Below are 19,683 nucleotides of genomic sequence, written 5' to 3'. Positions count from 1 at the left end.
GAGGCGGCGGGGACGCCTGGGGCAGGCGGCTGGAGCGCCTCAGGCACCCGGCGGCGGCGGCGCCATCAGCGGCCGGTCCCGGGACGCGCCGCGCTGTCGCGGCGGCTCCTTCCGGCCCCGGCGGCGGCGCAGCGCCCCCCGCGGCGGGGAGGCCGCACGGCGGGGCCATGGCGGCCGTGGTGGGCCACGGGCTCGCCGAGGGCGGCGGCGGCGGCCGCGGGTTCCTGGGCCCGCGGGTGCCCGCCGAGGTGGAGGCCATGGCCCGGGCCCTGCAGGACCTGGGCAAGGACACGTTCCGGCGGCTCCTCAAAGGTAGGGCCCGGCGCGGAGGGGTCCCCGCTGCCCCCCAGGCAGGGTCGGGAAGGGTTCGCAGCCAGGGTAGATGGGCGGGAGCCGCGGTCCCCGAGAGGCCGTGGATCCTCTCGGTAAGGCTAGGACAGCTCTCAGAGGGCGTCCAAAGGAGGGCTGCGAAGATGGTGAAGGGCCTGGAGGGGAAGCCGTGTGAGGAGCGGCTGAGGGCACTTGGTTTGTTCAGCCTGGGGAAAAGGAGACTGAGGGGAGACCTCATTGCGGTTAAACTTCCTTGTGAGTAAGAGGAGGGACAGGCATTGATCTCTTTGGTGGCCAGTGACAGGATCCGAGGGGATGGCCTGAAACTGTGTCAGGGGAGGCTTAGGTTGGATATTAGGAAAACATTCTTCACCTCTAGGGTGTTTGGGCACTGGAACAGGCTCCCCAGGACTGTGATCACAGCACCAACTCTGACAAAGCCCAAGAAACTTTTGGACAACGCTGTCGGACACATGGTGGGATTGTTGGGGTGTCCTCTGCAGGGTAAGGGTTGGACTGAATGATCCTTGTAGGTCCCCTCCAACTCAGAAATCCTGTGATTCTGTGACAACTGAGAGGCTGCAGCTTCCTGTGTCACTTCCCATCGCCTTTCCCGTCAGGAAGTTAGAGCTGAGGGTTAAATACAGCACCAGGCTTGCTTGGTTGTTCTCTACAGTTCTGTAACAACCGTGAGAATGAGGAACAGACTTCTGCAGCTATGGATGGCCCCCGAACTCATGCTGAGTCCTGTTGGAGTTATTCCTCTCTCGTCCCTGTGCTCCAGAGCCAGTGGTCCAGTCACTGTCAGGCTGTGTGTGACAGTCAGAGACCCCGTGGGCATCTTCATAATGTGCAGGAGACAATACAGGAACCTCAAGGTGCAGGTTTCTTGCTGAGATTGGGGCAGTAAGATTGACAATGATTGATTTCATTTTTGTCTATAACGCTTCTCCCTGTGGTGAGAATTTTCTCAAAGCACCTTTGACCCTCAAAATGAGGAGTTGTTCAGTTAAGTAAATTAAGGTATGTAAAATAATCATGGATTAATGGAAGAGTTGTTTAGCAAAGCAAAAGCACAGTTTGTTTGTGGCCAGCTGAGAGGAGGGCAGCTGCTGCCCAGCATGGGGTTGTGCTGCGACCCTGATATGTTCTCTCAGCTAACATCCTGTCAGGGTTTTCCTTTTTGATTTGAGTCAAGAAGGACTCAAAGTATCTGGTTTGTCTCAAAGTGTTGCTGCAAAGTGTCAGAAATTGAGCAATGTATCCAGGGTTTCCTTATAATAATAACTGAAAGTAATAAAGCTACATATAGGCAGAGTCATTTGGGACAGAAGTAAATACAGATGTTGAACCATATTTGCTGTCTAGTGCAGGGGCCACAGAGACTGAAAAGCTCTATTGGTGCCAGGCAGCCTGACTGTCTGGGCTTAATTTTGGTGTAAAAGTACATTAAGTCAGACAAAATCATAGAGGTGTTTATGTGAATGTTCACAGTCTCCAGGTCTTCCTCTTTTTAAAGAGGTCTTGCTTTGCTTTCTTATTCACAGTCACCGTTAATGCACTGGAAGGAAAAGACTGCAAGGAATCTGTCAAGCTGATTGCAGAAAGTGCTAATCTCTCAGAAGAGCAACTTGCTTTCCTCATTTCTGGCATGTATACCCTTCTCCGAGAGGCGTTGAGACTCCCCATATCAACCTTCAAACAAGAAGTAAGTTCTGGGAGTACTTGGAGCCCTGATAAGTTAAAAGCTGCATCAGACACGAATTACAATCTAGATCCTATTTGCAAGGGTGGGGAGCTGCACATAAAAATGTTACTCCAAGTCAAAGTTGTTGTAAAAAACTGTTAAAAATCTAGAGCTTATTCTTTCACTTGGGTAGATTTACAGTGAGCTTTCTGAAAGCTATTTAAGCTTTGGGAAAAAGATTCCTGTATCTATTTCTGCTTCATCATCTTGTTTACTGTACATGTTTGTTTTCACTCTGAAATTAAAACCTCCAAAGAAACCATAGCAAAGTGTTATTTCACAGACGTCACCGCTCTCTCTTACCCTCACTGGGTGTTCATATACTGCTCATTTTGTCCACACTTATCATTTCTCATATTTCCTTGCCTGCATTTGTTTATATTGCTGCCATAGAGGAAGGAAAGTCTTATGGCCAGAACAGTATAGTGGAAATTGGAATAAAGTGCAGTTTCCACTTATGCTGAGGATGTTTGGTGTGAATATGTAGACACGTGCCGTGTTCCCAACCCCTATCCCTTTTTTGTGCTATTTTCTCTCATTTTTCATGTTCCTCGACCTTATATTTTCCCTCTCTCATTTTATTTTTATGTGAGTGAATCACTTCTGGGCTTCCAGCACCTCTATCTTGTTTGACATATTGTTTCATATTTACTTAGGCATACTGGAAATGCTCCCATATTGCAGGAAACATAGTGGAAATATGGTTTTAGTATTCAGACCTTACCTTTTGCACTTCCTTTCTGTTGTCATAGTTTAAACAAGCTACTGCAAAACATATTTGAGAATAAGGGCACACAGTTACTCTAAAAGAAGAATATGTTCTGGGTAGCTAAGTAAGACAAGTGGCAGAGAGGTTATTTTGAAAAATAAAGGCTTCCAAGGTATTTAGGTCTTTAAAATTAAATCACAACTTGATGGAACACTTCTGAAAATTCTTCTCAATATGTCACCCGTCACTTCAAAACTACTGGCACTCGAGACTAAAACTTTTGGGAAAGAGTAACTACTATTGATTCACTAGGTAAGAAATGATTTTTTTAAGGCTACACTGTGTAAAATTTAACCTTCCTTGTCTTTCTAGGCTTTTAAGGAAGACCTGAAGGAGCTCAGGTATGCCCATTTTTGCCTGTTTTTTTTAAATATTTGTTTTTTCATAACTTTTACGTAATTGCTTCCCCGAATCAACACAATGAAGTTGGTATAAAAATTACCTGTAAATAACACATAATACATCTGTTGCCAAGCATCACATAAAGCCAGAGTCAAAAACCAGGTGTTGTGTAAGACTTGGTTTAGCAGTGAGCATGAGCAGTGAATTTCACATGCTGGGGAGAATGGTCTAATTTAGTCTGTAATGTAGGTTATGCAAATGTGAGTGACCTTCTCTCTGCCATCCCCACCTTGCCCTGCAATATTTTTTAACATGTTTAGTAAGACAGTGGTAATATTTGAGAAGCTAAGGAAGTGCCCTACTTTTTCACTTCTTTGAAAGGCCAACCCTACCACCTTGTTCAGCTACAATCTCTCCTGCCAATTTCTCAAGAAATCATAACCTTTGTTACAGGCTTTGCCAAAATCTGTGTCAGGCTCTCCAGAGTATGTCTGAATAGAAGATCATATCCTAAAAGCTAGATATCAGATGCTAGTTAACATAAAAAAAGAATTCCTTTTTATCCAAATACCATTTAAAAATGTGGTGTAACCTCCCTTCTTCCATTAGAAATTCGAGCCGTAGTAACTGCTGTTTCATCTTCCCACTGTGAGAGTTGATGAGTTGTTTTTTCTCCTGTCATTAGACACTGTAAGCTCTTTAGGACAGGTAACTTCCTTTGATTTTCCTTTGATACACTGCTGTGTATCTCAAGCCACTGATGAGTAATGTCTCTGGGCACTGATTCATGGTGAGGATTTAACTGTGGCAGCAGCAGTAGTTACTTCTCCTTCTTGTCCAACTTGCCTCTCTGTAGGAGATTACTGTCCATGTGGCTGAATGGAGAGTGTTTGCTCTGTAGTCTTTGCAATTCACAGCCTGATCTATTGAACTGAAAATCGACAGCAGCTTGTTTGTGAGGCAACACCAGTGTCGAAGGAATAGTAAAGGAGTGGAGAGGCACAGGGTGGATGAAGTGTGAATTTGTTACACCAGTCCTCATGTTAGATATGCTCCTTTTCTAAGCAGTCTTAGCTACAAGGGCCTCTGTTTTACTTTTGAGGGAGCAATTCTTTCTGTCTTCTTTTCATCGTGCTTCAGGTGGAAGTGAAGTGAAATGTGTAGGTTTGGGATTTTTGAAAGCATGCATTGCTGGCCTGCCTTCTACACTTGTTAGAGCCATCAGTAAAATTTTTCTTGACTTTACCAAGAGAAGTTAAGCACATACTGGGTTCTTTTGAAACTCATCATTTCCATACTAGGTAGGACAGGAAGATGTAATACAGTTTTTAGGGTTCTTGATATAAAAACACAGGCTGTCCTTTTGAGAGCTCCAACTGAATCAATACTGAAATGCTTACATAAGAGCTGATGGCAGTTTTAAGCAGTGGAAGAGAGAAAATGTTGTCACATCTTTTGTGTTCTATAATGGATTTAGCTTTTTCTAGATACGGCCACATAATTATAGGTACAAGAAACTTAACTGTTTTGTATTGCTCTTCTCTTTCAGGATACCAGAAGATTTCATTGTGGACTTTTCCAGTGTGGTCTTTGGTAACAGGTTGGTGTCTTCATGTGTCATACATTGTGCAGGCAGCAGGGTTGCACAGAGCTCTGCTGACACAAATCCCTCGCATCTTGAAGGAACAGCAAAATTTTCTAAATTATTGAGACAAGATTTGTCCCATTATCTTGATTCAGTACAGTATGATGTCCATCATGCATGGCTATATATGCATTAAATGGCTTTCATGCCAATTTTCAGTTTTTTCTCTGATCAGCATTTTTTATAATGTTCTAAAGACTGTGAGATGCATCAATACCTACAGATGAAAAATGCAGTGCAGAATTAAGCATTTTTGCCATCATTATCATTGCAATTTAGAGCAACAGTGAAAGACTTGCTGTGTTGAGAGGCAAGCTACATGTGCCTTCTATTTGCTGTGGTTCGTGGCAGCTTTTTCAGATAGAAATTCATCAAGTCTTAAGGTACAGTTGAATTGGGAGTTCACACTGAGTGACTTGACACATGAGATATCAAGTGCTCTGCTAGGTGAAATTCATTTTTTAAGCAGTATCCCTCAGTAGCTCCAGAGGAAGTACTAAATCAAGAGCTTTTTGAACATGCAGAAAAAGGGAATCCCAAGAATGGTTCTCTGCTCCATCATATTTAGCTTATTCTACATCTAGAAATTTCTTGAACATTTTGCATATGGAAAACTTGTGCAGAGCCAGGAGCTAGACTTCAATGATCCTTGTGGGTCCCTTCCAACTCAGAATATTCTATGATTACAACTTTCTTCCTTGAAACTTGAGGTCACTCAGCACATAGCATCACTAACCCAATGCTGCTCCAGATTCTTTGCATAGAATCTTGGTAATCATAACTGTGGTATTTCAGTTACCCTTACAAGGGTCTGAATGCTGCTACCAAAGTTAAAAATACTTTTCATTTCCTTGATTAAGATCTTGGCTTACAGCTAAAGGTTCTTGGAGTAAAAATAAATTCAGTCTTCTCATCTTTTCTTTGCTCTTTTCGAATTATAGGTGTTAAGAATGCAAAATTCATGGTTGCAAAGTGGAAATATTGTTTGCAGTGGAAAAAGAAGATAAATTTAGATGTAATTTGAAACATGCATGATTGTCTGTTTTCTACTGTGAAATCACGATGCTGGAAAATTTAGCTTTTTCTCATTTTGAAAGCTGTGATTATCCAGTGTAATCTTGCTCTGTGTTTTGAGACCAGAGAAGAGCACCTCAGATTAGATTTCTAGACAGATCTGCTTTTATAATCTTAAATGTAACACTGAATCATACATTTGCTTACCGAGTTGTAAATATATATGATTGTGATGGTAAGAGATGTATTAGCATCTGATCAAAAATTCAATATGAGCTAGATAACCCAGAAAAATCCATTTTTAATACTTTTCCTGGCATCTTATCCTATTTTTGGACTTCTGTTCACTGAACAACAGCTCTGAAGAATTTGACATTTGTATTTCTGTGTCCCCACAATTCCATCAAGCTACGTAGACTGAAAGGAAAGAAAAACTTGCCACACTGACACCATCAAATAGCTGCATGAAATTAAAACTTTTTTAAGGGAAAGGATAGCTCTAACTTCCCCCTCTCTGAATGGTTATAATAAATGCACTGCTTTTTTTTTTTTTAATAGTATAGCTTTAGTTTCTACCAGGAGGGTGCATTTGTCAGCATTTCACACATACCAGTTTATTCATCCTTCCTTTTCAGTGACCTGCTAGGCATGTCTTGTTATGTGCATAGGGAACCATCCAGAACTTGTCTTTAGTTTTGTTAGGTCAGCTGCTGCTCCAAGTTCTCTAATCTTTCATTTTTGAGTGCTCTTGTGTTGCATCCTTTAGCAGATGATGTTCTTGTCACCAGGGGTATCATCCCTTCCACATATAGTTGAGATGGTCTCTGGCTGATCCATGGTCCTTTACTTGTTCTGACTTCTGCCTTTGCAGGGTGTGCTGACAGTATATTGCAGCTGTTGGTAGAGAGTGTTTATGAAATGTAATTACAGGCTATAGGTTTTGGAGTCTTTTCTGCTCCATTTTGCTATTCCTCTTATAAATCAATGGCTTTATTAACAGCCTGTATAATTTCTGTTTGTATGTTGGCCACTATGCACATTCTGTCATCCTTACAGGATTCTTGCAGTTCTAATTTAGTCTTGTCCAAACTGGGAACGTCCTGACAGAAGCTTAAACTAAGCCATAAAAGTTGTGACTCTTCCCGAGGGAATGGCACTGAAGTGCAGTCCTGACCAGAAATAAAGCTTCATATTTGGTTACAGAAATGCTGTCACCCAACAATATTCAGAAGCTTCACCTCTCTTTGGGAGGTCACCATTGCTGGCCTTTCCAACCATTGCTAATTAGAACATCTTCCTGTTTTTTCTACTCCTTTCTTCCCCAGGAGTGCTGGTGCTGCACTGAATGGACCATCTTCCATTGATGGGAGTTAGCATGTCTTAAGGAAATGGTAGCAGTGTGGCTATTTTTAGGGATTCTCCAAATTAAGCTATTGCAGCTCTCCACTGAGGGAACGGTCTGTTCTTACTGTTTAATCCTGCTAATGACTGTTCTAGACTCCAGCTCCTCATGGTTGTACCCATGGTCACCCCATGGTGACCTACTTCCTATCCAGGAGCTGACAGTAAGAACCAGCTGATCTACTTTTTTTTTTTGCTCATTCCTTTACCATACTATTAGGAATGTGTGTCATTTCTGACACCACCCAATGCCCCCACCAGAAGGATAAATTCTTCCTTATATCATCTTTGTGAAAAGCAGGAGCATTGGAGGATCTCAACCTGTCAGTCCTGTGTGCCTTATTGGATCATTAATCTTTCCAGGCAGTTTCTAAAGGCACCAGCTAACTTGCACACAAGCATCTGAGTAGGGATGTTAGAGTGCCATTCCTACAGTCCTTGATTTGTTCAGAGAGGATTCCCTTCTGATGTAAAGTCTGTAATTAGATTATGTCTAGCACCATGGATAAAGGATGTAACGTTTCTTATCCCACCCTTAGTGGGACTAGTGGAGTAGCTTTGAAATGTACCGTAAATAACTTCCAGGGACATGGGATGCTTAGGAAAAAAAGTAAATATGGTAAGTAACACATAGTCCTGAATGGACCAGCTCAATGACCTCATTCTGAAATTATTTCTGCATATATCTCTAAAAATGAACGCTTGTTATGTGTTTGTGTCAGATTTGGCTTCTTTGGTTACCCAGAGCTTAAGATGCTGTTCCAACTTTGAAGATTGTCAATCATCTGAAGTTTAATCACTGTCAACTGTATTTCCTTACAGAAATAAACTAGGGCTTGATCGACCTAATTCTTACTGCAATATGACTAATAAATGAAGTGCTTGGCTTTTTACATGTTAGACTAGACAAAAATCTTGAAGGTTGTGCTGGGCTTGGCAGTGCACATTATGTAAGGAATTTAAAGTCTGTAAATTATGTTGGATTAACAAGAGACACTATTTTTTTTTAAGTATGCTTCAAAATACGCTCAAAAGACACTCAGTGTTATTATATTTTAAAACATTTCTGCTTGACAATACTAGATGCTTTTTGCTGAAGAAATACGGTGACCTTATCCAACTGTTTTGCGTAAGTCATCTGTCTTGTTCCTGCTTGCTTGTTCCTGTTGGATCTGCATGTATTTAAAGATACATTTGCAGGTCTCTTTCTATGCCTCACAGTTGCATATAATTGAAATAATAGATATGCCAGCCACCACAGTGACTCTTAGTAAACTTTATAGTGACATCAGTTTACTGGAATTACACAGTCCCTTGGTCTCTTTTTTCAACGTGGATCGTAGTTAAGCGTAGGAAAAGGGGATAATCTGAGCGTAGCTGTCTTTAATCCACAATACCTCTACTCACTCAGACCTCTCTAAATGAGGACAGATGCAGGAGAGAAACAAGTTCCAGACAGGTTTGTTCTGAGGAATCGTATTTTCTCTTTAGATTGTTTTTTCTTTTATGAATTTGCATTTCAGTCTCCCATTACTGATTTACTCCTTAGGCGTCCCGCTTCCGAAGGCACAGCTCTGCTACAAAGAAGTAGGCTACCAGGTATCCAGGACTTCAAGTGGAGAGTGGACGTAGCAATATCCACAAGGTATAAAAGAGAATCGTGCATGTCCCTGGAAGTTGTTTTACCTAAGGTTAAACTGATTTCTTGGGCTTCTTAAAAATGTTAACAGGGTTAAAATGTATCTTGCTGTTAGGGATTGGCATGTAGCCTTAAACAGTAAGATACAGATGGAATTTTCTGAACAGGATAGAAGTCAGTGTATATACATGTTATTGTTGTTAACATTTCACTCAAAGTTTGAGTCCCATTTTAAAACTTAAAGGAGCTGATACAAACCCACAAGCCCTCAGAGATGGATGGAATAAATTAAATGGATTGAGCCTCAAGCAGCCAGGCAAACTTTGTTTCACTGGAATGGGGGAGGGAAATCCCCTATGCAACTTCTCAAGTATACTATCACTTTATGTTGCACATGTTAAAATGACTTTACATCCCCTGTACAGTGTGCTACAGATTCTACAAAGAGAGGTTTCAGAACAGCACCTTTACAGTGCCATAGTTATGCAGTTGGTCATTGTACTACCTCCTGGTTTCTTTCACAAAACAGGATCAAAGGCCTTTGTGATCATCCTGCCTGTGCCTGCAGTGAGTGGCTTCTTGCCATCTGCCAGAGGAGAGGCAGCTGGGGGATGTATCTTTGGCACAGAAACCTGTTGTCTGCGCTGTTTTGATCTCTGTCTAGTTCTAACCAAGACAGACCAAGATGAAATAAATTAGAACATGATCCAGTATTTGTTAGTACAGTAAATTATTAGCATGAGTGACTTCATATTGCATTCATGGATACCTGCATCAAGGAGAGAGTGCAGCTTCTTTGCTGCCATAGCTGAGAGTCCCATGGGTAATCAGGGATTGTCTTCCTGAAATCAAGAAAAAAGGCTCCTAAGTAAAAACTGTAATGGCCAGAAGCTACTAGTTCAGGTGACTCTGCCAAGCAGTGCTGTAAGCACCACACAGGTATCACTGCAAAAAAAAATCTATACCTATAAGAGAGCAAAATGTCCAGATAAACATCCTCAGGCACAGTGCTTGCAAGCTGCAAGCAAATCCTATTATTTGTTTTCCAAACAGCACAGGAGCAATACATTATCCTTTTTTGTTTTCCTTCCTCTTATTTTCCTTTCCAGTTAACCTTCCCCCTGGGATTTCTTGTTTATCATGCAGCAACAGCCTCTGCAGAGAGGTATGGTGGCTCCTGGCTGTAGTGCCTGTCAGTACCTGAGCAGGCTTTGGCAACATCAGTTGATGGAAGCTGCACAAGAATGACTCATTTCCCTTCTTTGGGTCATCAAATAAAATAACCACACACGAATTTAGCATAAAGACTGGAAGAGCTTGATTCCCCAGGTGAGGTGGCAGTTGAAAATATGAAGGGATGGACAGGATGGTAAACTGCATAAGAAAACTGTGCATTATTATTAGCAGTACTTGGTCAGCTCTCATCCCTATCATAGTTCCACTAAATTGACTACGTAAAAACAAAAATGCTCCTAAACTTGTGGTTGCTACAGTATTAAAGAAACATTTAGTCTCAATACTGAGATAAGTTGGACAGTACTCTTATGTTCATGAGTTCCCAGCCAGACAGGTAAAGGACTCTGAGACTGAAATTACTCATGTTCTGTGTAAAGCCTACATGAACATCTAAAATGGTTAATGTGCAATGCTGTAGTCATCATGCTGCTGATGGCTGCTGCTGTAATACTAATAATGTAAATAATTTCAGCTCACTGGCCCGTGCACTTCAACCATCCATTCTGATGATGATGAAGCTTTCAGATGGGACAGCTCATCGCTTTGAAGTAAGTCTGATTGCCATAATAAATAAAAAAGAAACCACTTGAAGTTCTATTTAGAAAGTTGAATTATTATTTAAAATACTAAAGCTCTTTTAAATAATGCGTTACCATTGCTTGGTTTGCTTTGGAATCCATCATGTTCAGTGTAGCTGCATACAATATATAATGAAACACCAACAAAAATCATTTCATACCTTGTTCCTATGCACATTCTGCTGAAATCTAATCTTTTAGAAGAAAATGACTGAAAAACACTGTTGCACAATATGTGGTTTGATTAAAAATTATGGGGTTGTTATCAACTGTAACCTTCAGACCTGAAGGTGGCTTTCGAGGGCAAGAAAATTACTGGGGTAGTTTATATAAGGTATGATACACTTCTGAACCTGCATTTTGCAGAGAATGATAACATTCTCTTCTGTGGCAGAGGTAGTTTTATTCTTTTTCTTCACTACCATTCTTGCTGCTAGAAAGTAAAAAACAAACCTCTCTGACCTCAGAATTAGTCAGTGGCAGTATTTATGACACTGTACCTAAAGGCTTGCCAGAAGATGCCATAAACTCTTCCGGAATTTTAACCTTTGAAAAGAAATGCTATTTGTTCTATAAATAACATGGTGGTGCATACAGGAATTCAGTGCACAGCAGGCATTGTTACATTTGAACTCTGTACAGATTTTGACTTCAGTTCCCAGGTTAGTAGTAGTCTGGAAGGAGCACCAAAGCCCTGTGGGTTGAAAGAGGTGAACTGATTTTACTGTTAAAATGTTGTGCAAAAAAGCAGCTGTTGAGGAAGGCATAAATCTGTGCTACACTGCAAAATGTTGAGGGTGTCACTTCACAGGAGATCAAATTTACCACTCTGGACAGTCCAGGTCAGAGCATCCCATAAGGTCTGTTTGACATCTTCCATGGAACTTAAATGATGCCATGGATGTCAGGTTAGCTCTTTACAACAGGGTAAGTTTCATTTTTGGGAATAAAAGCTAGTATATATTCTTTACTGTTTATATCTGGGGCTTTATTTCCTGGCATATAATGTCAAGTCTTCATCTTGGTGCTATTGTTTCTGGTTGTTTTGGTTTGATTTTAGTTGTTTTTCTTTTCTTGTAAGTCTGTGGAAGACCCTTTGCTATTTGGTAGTGGAGGTGTGTTTGTCCAGAACACACAGCAGTGCAGATATCTGATAGCAAGCAATGTGCTTCTCTTAGAATTGACTCTTTGCTGCTGCTGCTTAGTTCTGAATGCCAAGGATTTGGCTGTAAACACGATTTCTGTATCTGATGAGTGGTCTTCCCACAGTTAGTGGGGATAAACCTGTGTTTTGGTTCAAGGTGCCATGTGCAAGCAAATATAGTCCTCAGCTCTCTGGTTTCCTTTCATTTGGACATGTTCAGAATGTCCTGCTAACTATCAAGGCTTATGTAAGATGGTAAGTCCAGAATTCTATTGTGAACAGTTTTAAAATATGTCTGGCACAGGGAGAAGTTACACTCTGGTCTCTGTTTGGTTTTTTAATCACAGTGTGACTTCTAACCGAAGATTTTTTTCAAAAGCAGTGGGAATTGCAGCATTTTGAGTCTTGTTCTATGTATGTCAAAAGTGAAAAGGACATGATGCCTTTTTATGCATTTTGGATGTATGTGGAAAATGCAAATCGGGTGTTGGATTCCTCTCACATAATTGTTATCTGTGCTACACTAGGCAGAAGGATGACAAGGGTCTCTGTCAAAAGAACTGCTGTCTTCAGTGTAGCCAAAGCAGTGGAGTGAATTAGGCAGAGCTCTGCAGAGCAGCATGGGAGCAGCTAGCCTGGGATGGGCACTCTTGTGAGCACGTGTGTTTGTGCACTGCCCTGTTGTTAGTCTGTGCCACGCCATCTGTGCCTGTGCTCAGGTGTGGATCTCTGTCTTAACACATAACAGATTTCCATCCACGTGGTTTCTCAGGTTTGAAATGGTAGAGTCCATAAGTCTCCTGCACAGCTGAAAATGCTTTGTATGTTCAAGCAAAGTCTTGTGCCTTCCACATATAGACACTGCCCAGTGCCCTTTGCTCTTGAGGTTGCTGCCAAGTCTCTTGCCCCAAGTCTCAGTTCCTTTCTCTTGCAAGTTTGGACAAGCAATATCTGAAATTTGTGTTGGAGAATTTTGTAGGCTTCACAACATTCCAGATGTCTTTGTTTTTCCTTCCAATCCAGGACTCTTACTTCACCACAGCAGTCCTCAGTTTACATCCTGTAGTATTTCCTTTCTTCCATCAAGCAGTACAGAAAATGTACTATGTAGCTGTTATTTCTGGTTTTTTCCACTCTCCTTTTCCACATGGATTTAGTTGAATTAACTGAATGTTATTAACCTCAAATCCTTTGTCTTAAATCTGAAAAAAATCGTATTTTAAGAGAGATTGCACTGACACTGCAATGTTCCCTATCCATAGGCATGCCCTAGTGAAAGTTCCTAAGATGTCTTCTGTTTTCTACCCTGAATATTTTGTTTCAGGTGCCAGTTGCAAAGTTTCAAGAATTGAGATACAATGTTGCCCTTATACTGAAGGAAATGAATGATTTGGAGAAGAGGAGCATACTGAAGATCCAAGACTGAACACTTTTAAATTGGGAGTTTGTGGAAGAGACCTGGAACCCTCAGCGTGTTTTGTGAATGGTAGAGCAGGGGACCATCACCACTTTGCCTGTATGAACTTCAATGTGACATTTATGATGTCTGCTGTAAATATTTTTTTCAATTCAAGTGTTTAAAAGCACAAGCTCTTTTTGTAAGACTTAGGAAAACCAAAAAATGTATCTCTGAGAAAGTATAATGCTGTTTGCGAGCATTTTGCATGATTCATCAAAACATTTTTTTAAATAACTGTCTTAATAGATGTAAGAGTCATTTATTTCTGATTATGATTCATCACTTTAATTATTTTTGAAAGTCTGCTACCGGAAGCCCCAGCAATGTGTATGTATCATAAGAAAGCTCTGCAATACTTCAAATAAAAAATAAAATAACAAACCCACTCCTGCCTTCTAGTATGACAAATGCAATCTTGAGTTTTGCATAAGTAAAATTGTTGTCTGGCTTCTCACTAAGTGACTAAGGTATAGCTACAGACATTTAAAGGCTAATTTGAAAGAAAATTGGAAACCTGTGGATCAAGAACAAAGTATCAGCTGAGCTTCCAGGACTAATTCCATGGAATTACAGAAGTGGGAAGGGGTAGTCTTAAGTCTTTATCTGGTTGATCATAATGGGCTAAATAGCAGTCATGTCATGGGTTTCTAAGTGGAAATGCCTGTCTCTTGTTTCATGTATTGCCTGTATGTTTGATTGAATGGAATCAGCTGACATAGCTGGACAGAAACCCCTGGGCCTGCAGTGATGGTGAACAGTGGGAGGCAGAGATCTTGTAGCCCACAACACCATAGACTCATTACCTGTGCAGGTCAGAGCCCAGGATGGAGGGGCTGCCTGCAGCCTCTGGGGTGAAAGTCACAGGTGTGAGGATATCCAAGCCCCCAGGTCGAGAAAGGAGTTAAGCACAGGCTGAAGTTCCCTGAGCTGCTCCAGCAGTTGGATTGGATGGTCATTGTAGGCCCCTCCCTTTCAACAGAAATAGTCTATTCTAAGTTATTCCTTTGCCCCAAGAGTTAACCTCAGAAGGACCCCCTTAACTCGAAGCATATGTTTTAAGTCTCATTTAAATGCTGTGGGACCACAAGTATGTCCCTAAGAGTTTTGCCAAGAAGGGATGCATTCCTCAGTCCTTGCCTGAGTGAGTTTTCCCCAGCAGCAAAGATATGGAGGCTGTGAGCAATGGCTCAAAGACAGCATCCTAGAACTGGAGGCTTTATCTGCCTGTCAGGTGTACTTTAGAAAGCACACGCTACTGCCACTGTTAAGCCTTCACTTATTCTAGCTAATTGCAGGGGTTTTGTCTCAGTAGTACCACCCATACTCTTTCATGTTTTGTGACTATAGAACTTGCCTTTATCTTCCTCACCCCCTGCAGAAAACTACTGAAATTAAAATTGTGGATTTGGGAGGCCTTTTACATTCCCACAGATGTTTGTGTAGGAAAGGATGACTTGGCTTTTGGATTTTAAAAATCACAACAAGCGTAATAAGGCTTATTTGTCACACTTTTTAAGAGGAGACTTCTTTAACAGCAGTCCCTACCAGTCTAAAGATAGCTGAATAGCTCTGGTCCAGAAAGCTTTTAAAACCCAAGCAAGAACGTGTCCTGTAGTTTCAAATAAACCATCAGTCACGATTTCAAACTGTTTAAAAGCTGCATGTTCCATTTGCTTTGTAGGGGATTCATCAATAACTTCCAGCTTTGATCCATGATGCATCTTAGCTATTGTATTCAAGGAACACCAAACACCAAAGCACATAAAGAATTAGCTCCTATACCTTCAAGTGGACTGTGGATTGCATTGATTACTCTGTGGAGCTTGTTTGTCTTCTTTCTGGAATTACATTATCACGAGCTGTGAAACAAAACAGATCATGATCTTCCTTGCTACAACCTTTCCCTTCTGGATGTTTAGATTTATAAGGTTTCAAACTGCAAAGATAGCTCAAACTGAGCCTAAGTGAAGTCTTCAGACAAACAGAATGCTGCATAAAATGATTTGTTGCTCAAGGCATTTGCAAAGTAGTTTTTTACTGGTCAGAGTAGAAAAATCCATTAATACCTTTACCTTCTAGACAGAATATATTAATTCAGTTGTTCTCCTGTAACAGCAATTGCCCATGTTCTCCAGAAATGGAGAGGCTTCCTGACCATGAGGGACCCTGGACTGCTTGGTCTCAAATTTGTCTTGCCACACATTAAGCAGGAGCTTGTTGTAATTGGAGGTTTACTGTGTATGCTGAGGGTACTTGAACACTTGGGATGTTCATTCCTCTGTACTTAAGAGTTAATCTGGGCTTTCCTTCTGACAGATTAGCTTTCCAGTAAAACAGAAGTTGTCACCCTAATGGCTAGTGGGAGTGCATAGTGGATAATTCCTCAGTTTTGATAAAATGTGAGTCTTCAAAGAACAGTTAGGTATCTCAGAACTTCATGACAAACTACATGTTAAATACTTGTTCAACGCTGAAATATCTTACTCCTTCATGATCAAAATACTCTGGAATTTGAATTCCACTGAGTTTATGACAGTAGCCCTTTCATTCTAGTACAGAACAGAAGTAACCTTCTAAGAATCTAGATATGGTTGAACAGAAATTATTTTACCCAGCCCGCTCTAGGTTTGGTTACGCTTCAGGGACACGCTGTGATTCCCCCTTCCAGTATCATGCAGTGAAAGGTACAACCTCAGTGGGATGCTCGCTTTGTCAGTCCTGAGGTCTTGTCAAGCTGATCACTAGTCAGTCATCAATTAGGCAGGCAGAGGTTTGCGTGGGAAGGGCACTGGGGTTTTTTCTTATTACACAGTTCATGGACCAGTAGGTAACAAGAACCTTTCTCAGGCTCTGTTGGTGTTTTTCCCTGAAAAACAGCCCTCCATGATCACGTTGCTCTCTCTATTGGTGCTTGCATTTATTTAAACTGGATAATGTGTTTGCATCTGAATTCTAGTTATTTTTCTAACCATGGCATATGAACATAAACTTCTCCATTACACTTCTTTAATTTCCTTTTTATTTTATGGAACATTATGACTTTTTTTTTTAAGATTAATGTGTCAAAATAGATTTAAAATAGAACTTGGACTTGATTTCTTTTCAATGTAAATTATGTGTGTATGATAGCAAAGACACCCAGTACATGAAGGAGTAGTCACAGCAGGCAGAATGTAAAAGGAGAGGTAAAGATAGTTGCCAAAAGTCATCCAGAGATTCAGTGGCAAAATAACCCAGAAGAACTGATATGTCTTCCCTTCCTGTTCCCTATCTGTAAGTTAGTGCAGCTTCCTGACATACTGGTCAGGCCTCACACTTGGTGGTTTTTTTAATTATCTCAGCTGCAAGGGCCATCAGTCCAAATCTGTTCTTGCTTATGGACCACTACAGTGTGGGCAGAGCACTTGAGAATAAAAAGCCATCTGTGGCTGTATTTGTGATGTGACTTTTCACATCCCTACTTCCACTAGAGAAGGAGCTTTGTCAGCGTGACTGGTGGGGTGGAATTTCACACTTGGGTTTGTTGTGTTTGAGAGAGGAAAGATGCAGGTTTATTGATGGCTTTTGTGGTCTCAAAGCCTGATGCAGTTTATAGATGCAGAAGAAGGCTGAAGAATGTAGTCATGCTCTCACGCTGCCTGTTATGCCAGCCATTAACTGCTGGAAGGAGATCAGTATTGTGCTCATTGTCATTAAAAGGAAGAAATTAAACCTCCCTTTGTAGAAAAATCATACAAGGGAGATGTGCTTTTGCAGAGTGAGTCACCTCCTCGCTTTAACTTCTTCTGTTTAAGTGAAGGATAAATCTGTTCTTGATCTCATGAACAATGCAGGTAGGCAGGAGGGTGCTTTTTTCCTTTTTCCTTTTTTTTTTTTGCTTTCTAATCAAGTATACCTCATGACCTACTGCTGCTCCAAATCCATGAATATATGTATGAATGTATGAAAACTCTGTGCTTTCAGGATGTGTTATATAAAAACACCCCAGCATATCTAGATTATGTATGTTCAATTCACACAGCTGTTTTTGCTAAAAAAAAAGTCTTTGCAGAGCCAGGCCTGATGTCAGAATCAAATATTTTGTAGTTGTTTGACTTCTAGTGAACAGTAAATTAGTATCTTGGCTTTAAAATATTTTGCTGTTAGTGACTGTACAGGTCACTCTGTACCTGTCACACCCCACCAAGTACTAACATTTACCAAACACCACACACATACCAGGAACTAGCAGAGGCAGAGCCAGCTGGTTTCTCCCCTAAGAAGTCACAGAGTTGTTGCCCGTAGGCCATCTGTGACAAGGTCTTAACTGTTTTCTAGCCTGGGATAAGGGTCTGTGTTCTGAACCCTTCTAAGCACACAGCTTCCAACACAGGAGTAGTTCATAAGCACAGCTTCCCTTTTCCCTTGAAACGTTCCAGCCACCTCCCTGCTGGTGGAAGAGAATTCCCAGAAGTGCATTTCACAGTGCTTTTTTGAGACTCGTTTCAGTCCAGAGCATCAGCCAGCCCTGCAGATGCTTTCATACATTGCAAATAGGAACTGTGGAAGTTCCTTTCAGAGTGCAAATGCTGATTACATTTTCTATGATAATCTATTCCCCTTCCCTATCTAGAATTTGTGTGCTGCTAGAAACCCTCTCTTTATACCATGATTTATCTCTTTAAGTGTCTGCTATGTAACTATGTAAATACTGGTGGCGTATCCCTGATAGGGAGATTGTCACTGCATTGCTACTGGTAACCAGTGGTTATGTCACTTTCCCTCGCTTGAATAGGCTTTGACTCATAGTGGTTTTCAGGACAATGGTTATAAAATAACACACCGAGGGGTTGCCGAGACTATAGTTTTGCAATAGAGACAACTGCCGACCTCAAGGCTGCAAGAAAGCATTTTTCCTTTTTTTTTTTTTTCTTAAGGGTTTTATTCTTTTATAGGATGAGATTTTCTTGCATGGAAGTTTGGAAAACAAGAAATCTATGTTAGCAAGCTGGAGTCTGGTGGGAAAACCCCACACTCCCAAGCTAATTCTTTCTAGCTGTTCTGAAGCATTGCTTAACTGAAATTTTAAGTGCTTCAGCTGTCCTAGCTTTCTTTGAATTACTTGCTGTCAGGCTGTGCTATACTTTAGATTCAAATATGATTTAAGTGATGGCAGAAAGAAGTATGGAAACCAATGGTTCTTAAATTCTTTTTCCAATTAAAGGATTTGCCTAAGAACAACAGGTAGATATTGAACTCATTAATTCAAAGTGTATATTATTAAAAGTTAAGATCCAGAATTTAAGCAGCTTTAAGTTGTTTTTTATCTTGAAGTTCATCTGAACTTTGTCAAGTATCCTCTCTAAACAAGGTCTTACAAAACTCATGTTGCCTCTCCTTTCTTCCATCTTTTCTCCTGTCCATTCAAGCTCCATAGGCAGGGCTTGTCCCTTAATACCTGCTTAGCTCACACAGTCTAAGCTGGGGAGTCCAGACACTTCTATAAGTAGGAAAATGGAAATTTATTCCTTCATCCCGTCCCTTGAGCTTCGTGAGGAGGCAAGTAGTATCAGTGACAGGACATCCTCAGAAACTTCAAATTCTGCAGTGGATTTCAAGACAGCATGAAAAGTGCCCCACATTTTTAGAACATTTGAAAGGGTATGTATATATAACGTAACATGGACATTTCTGGTAACTATAGATATGCATGAAACTGCAAAAAAAAAAAAAATTTGACAACTTCTTTTAGAACAACTGCTTCTTTTCGATAGTAGCACAGGTGATTTTCTTCCTAGGCTACATTTAGCACAGACAGTTACACAACTAGTGCGATCCTCTCATCTAACAAGAATTGGTGGGAATGTGCAGATTCAAATGGTCAACACGGCTGGTCTTGAATAAAACAAAGATACATCATGTGCTTTTTTCTAGAATCCGGCATGGACAGGTAGAGCTGTGCAACATGCCATGCCGTAAATAAATAAACCCAATAAAACTAAATAAACACAGCATTTTCCTTCTAATGTTTTCCTTAGTTGCCCTAAAAGCACGATTACCTGACATCAAAATAGCTTCAGCACTACGTAGATTCCCTGAAAGGGACTGATTAACCGTGCAAGTACAAGGCTCTACAACTCCAGTTCTAGCAGGGAACGGCATCTCAAAACCTCTTTGAACCGCTGTTTTCTCCGTGTCACCGGCGGCACCAAAACGCCGAGCCCGGGAGCGAGCCCCGCGTCCCACCGGCGGGTCAGACCGAACTCCGAGCACGGGGCGCTCCCTTGGCCGCGCGGCTCCAACCCACCCGCCGAGGGGCGGACACGGCCGGGCCGGGGGGTCTGAGGGGCCGGGGGGTCTGAGGGGCCGGGTGACCCCTCACGGGGCGGGGGGAGCGGGG

At 41.4% G+C, this 19,683-nt stretch overlaps 1 protein-coding gene and 1 long non-coding RNA gene across 2 annotated transcripts; one reads left to right on the top strand and one right to left on the bottom strand.

The window, feature by feature from the left end:
* Nucleotides 1-94: 94 nt before the first annotated feature.
* Nucleotides 95-13,689, top strand: COMMD5 (COMM domain containing 5). Its single transcript, XM_051785070.1, has 7 exons — nucleotides 95-312; nucleotides 1,878-2,038; nucleotides 3,159-3,187; nucleotides 4,738-4,788; nucleotides 8,798-8,893; nucleotides 10,596-10,671; nucleotides 13,170-13,689. Exons 1-7 carry the CDS (start codon nucleotides 168-170, stop codon nucleotides 13,269-13,271), a joined length of 660 nt encoding a protein of 219 aa, XP_051641030.1. The 5' UTR covers nucleotides 95-167; the 3' UTR covers nucleotides 13,272-13,689.
* On the bottom strand, nucleotides 5,963-19,667 carry LOC127470038 (uncharacterized). Its single transcript, XR_007904147.1, has 3 exons — nucleotides 19,343-19,667; nucleotides 9,657-9,729; nucleotides 5,963-6,741 (listed from the first exon to the last, which is right to left on the bottom strand). It is a non-coding gene; the product is annotated as an uncharacterized LOC127470038 (long non-coding RNA).
* Between the last annotated feature and the right edge of the window lie 16 nt (nucleotides 19,668-19,683).

Source organism: Manacus candei, unplaced genomic scaffold (genome assembly GCF_025592945.1).
Source record: "Manacus candei isolate 608988 ecotype Guabito, Panama unplaced genomic scaffold, ASM2559294v1 h1tg000003l, whole genome shotgun sequence".
NCBI lineage: Eukaryota > Metazoa > Chordata > Aves > Passeriformes > Pipridae > Manacus > Manacus candei.
The sequence above is the reverse complement of the archived record's forward strand: the minus strand, read 5'-3'. Positions and strand labels throughout refer to the sequence as shown.

What these genes read in the sequence shown, in the direction of transcription:
- COMMD5 (XM_051785070.1), top strand. Translation starts at nt 168, where the DNA reads ATGGCGGCCGTGGTGGGCCACGGGCTCGCCGAGGGCGGCGGCGGCGGC. An exon ending in TATCAACCTTCAAACAAGAA is followed by an intron (nt 2,039 to 3,158) that starts GTAAGTTCTGGG and finishes TTGTCTTTCTAG; the next exon opens with GCTTTTAAGGAAGACCTGAA. An exon ending in GGACAGCTCATCGCTTTGAA is followed by an intron (nt 10,672 to 13,169) that starts GTAAGTCTGATT and finishes ATTTTGTTTCAG; the next exon opens with GTGCCAGTTGCAAAGTTTCA.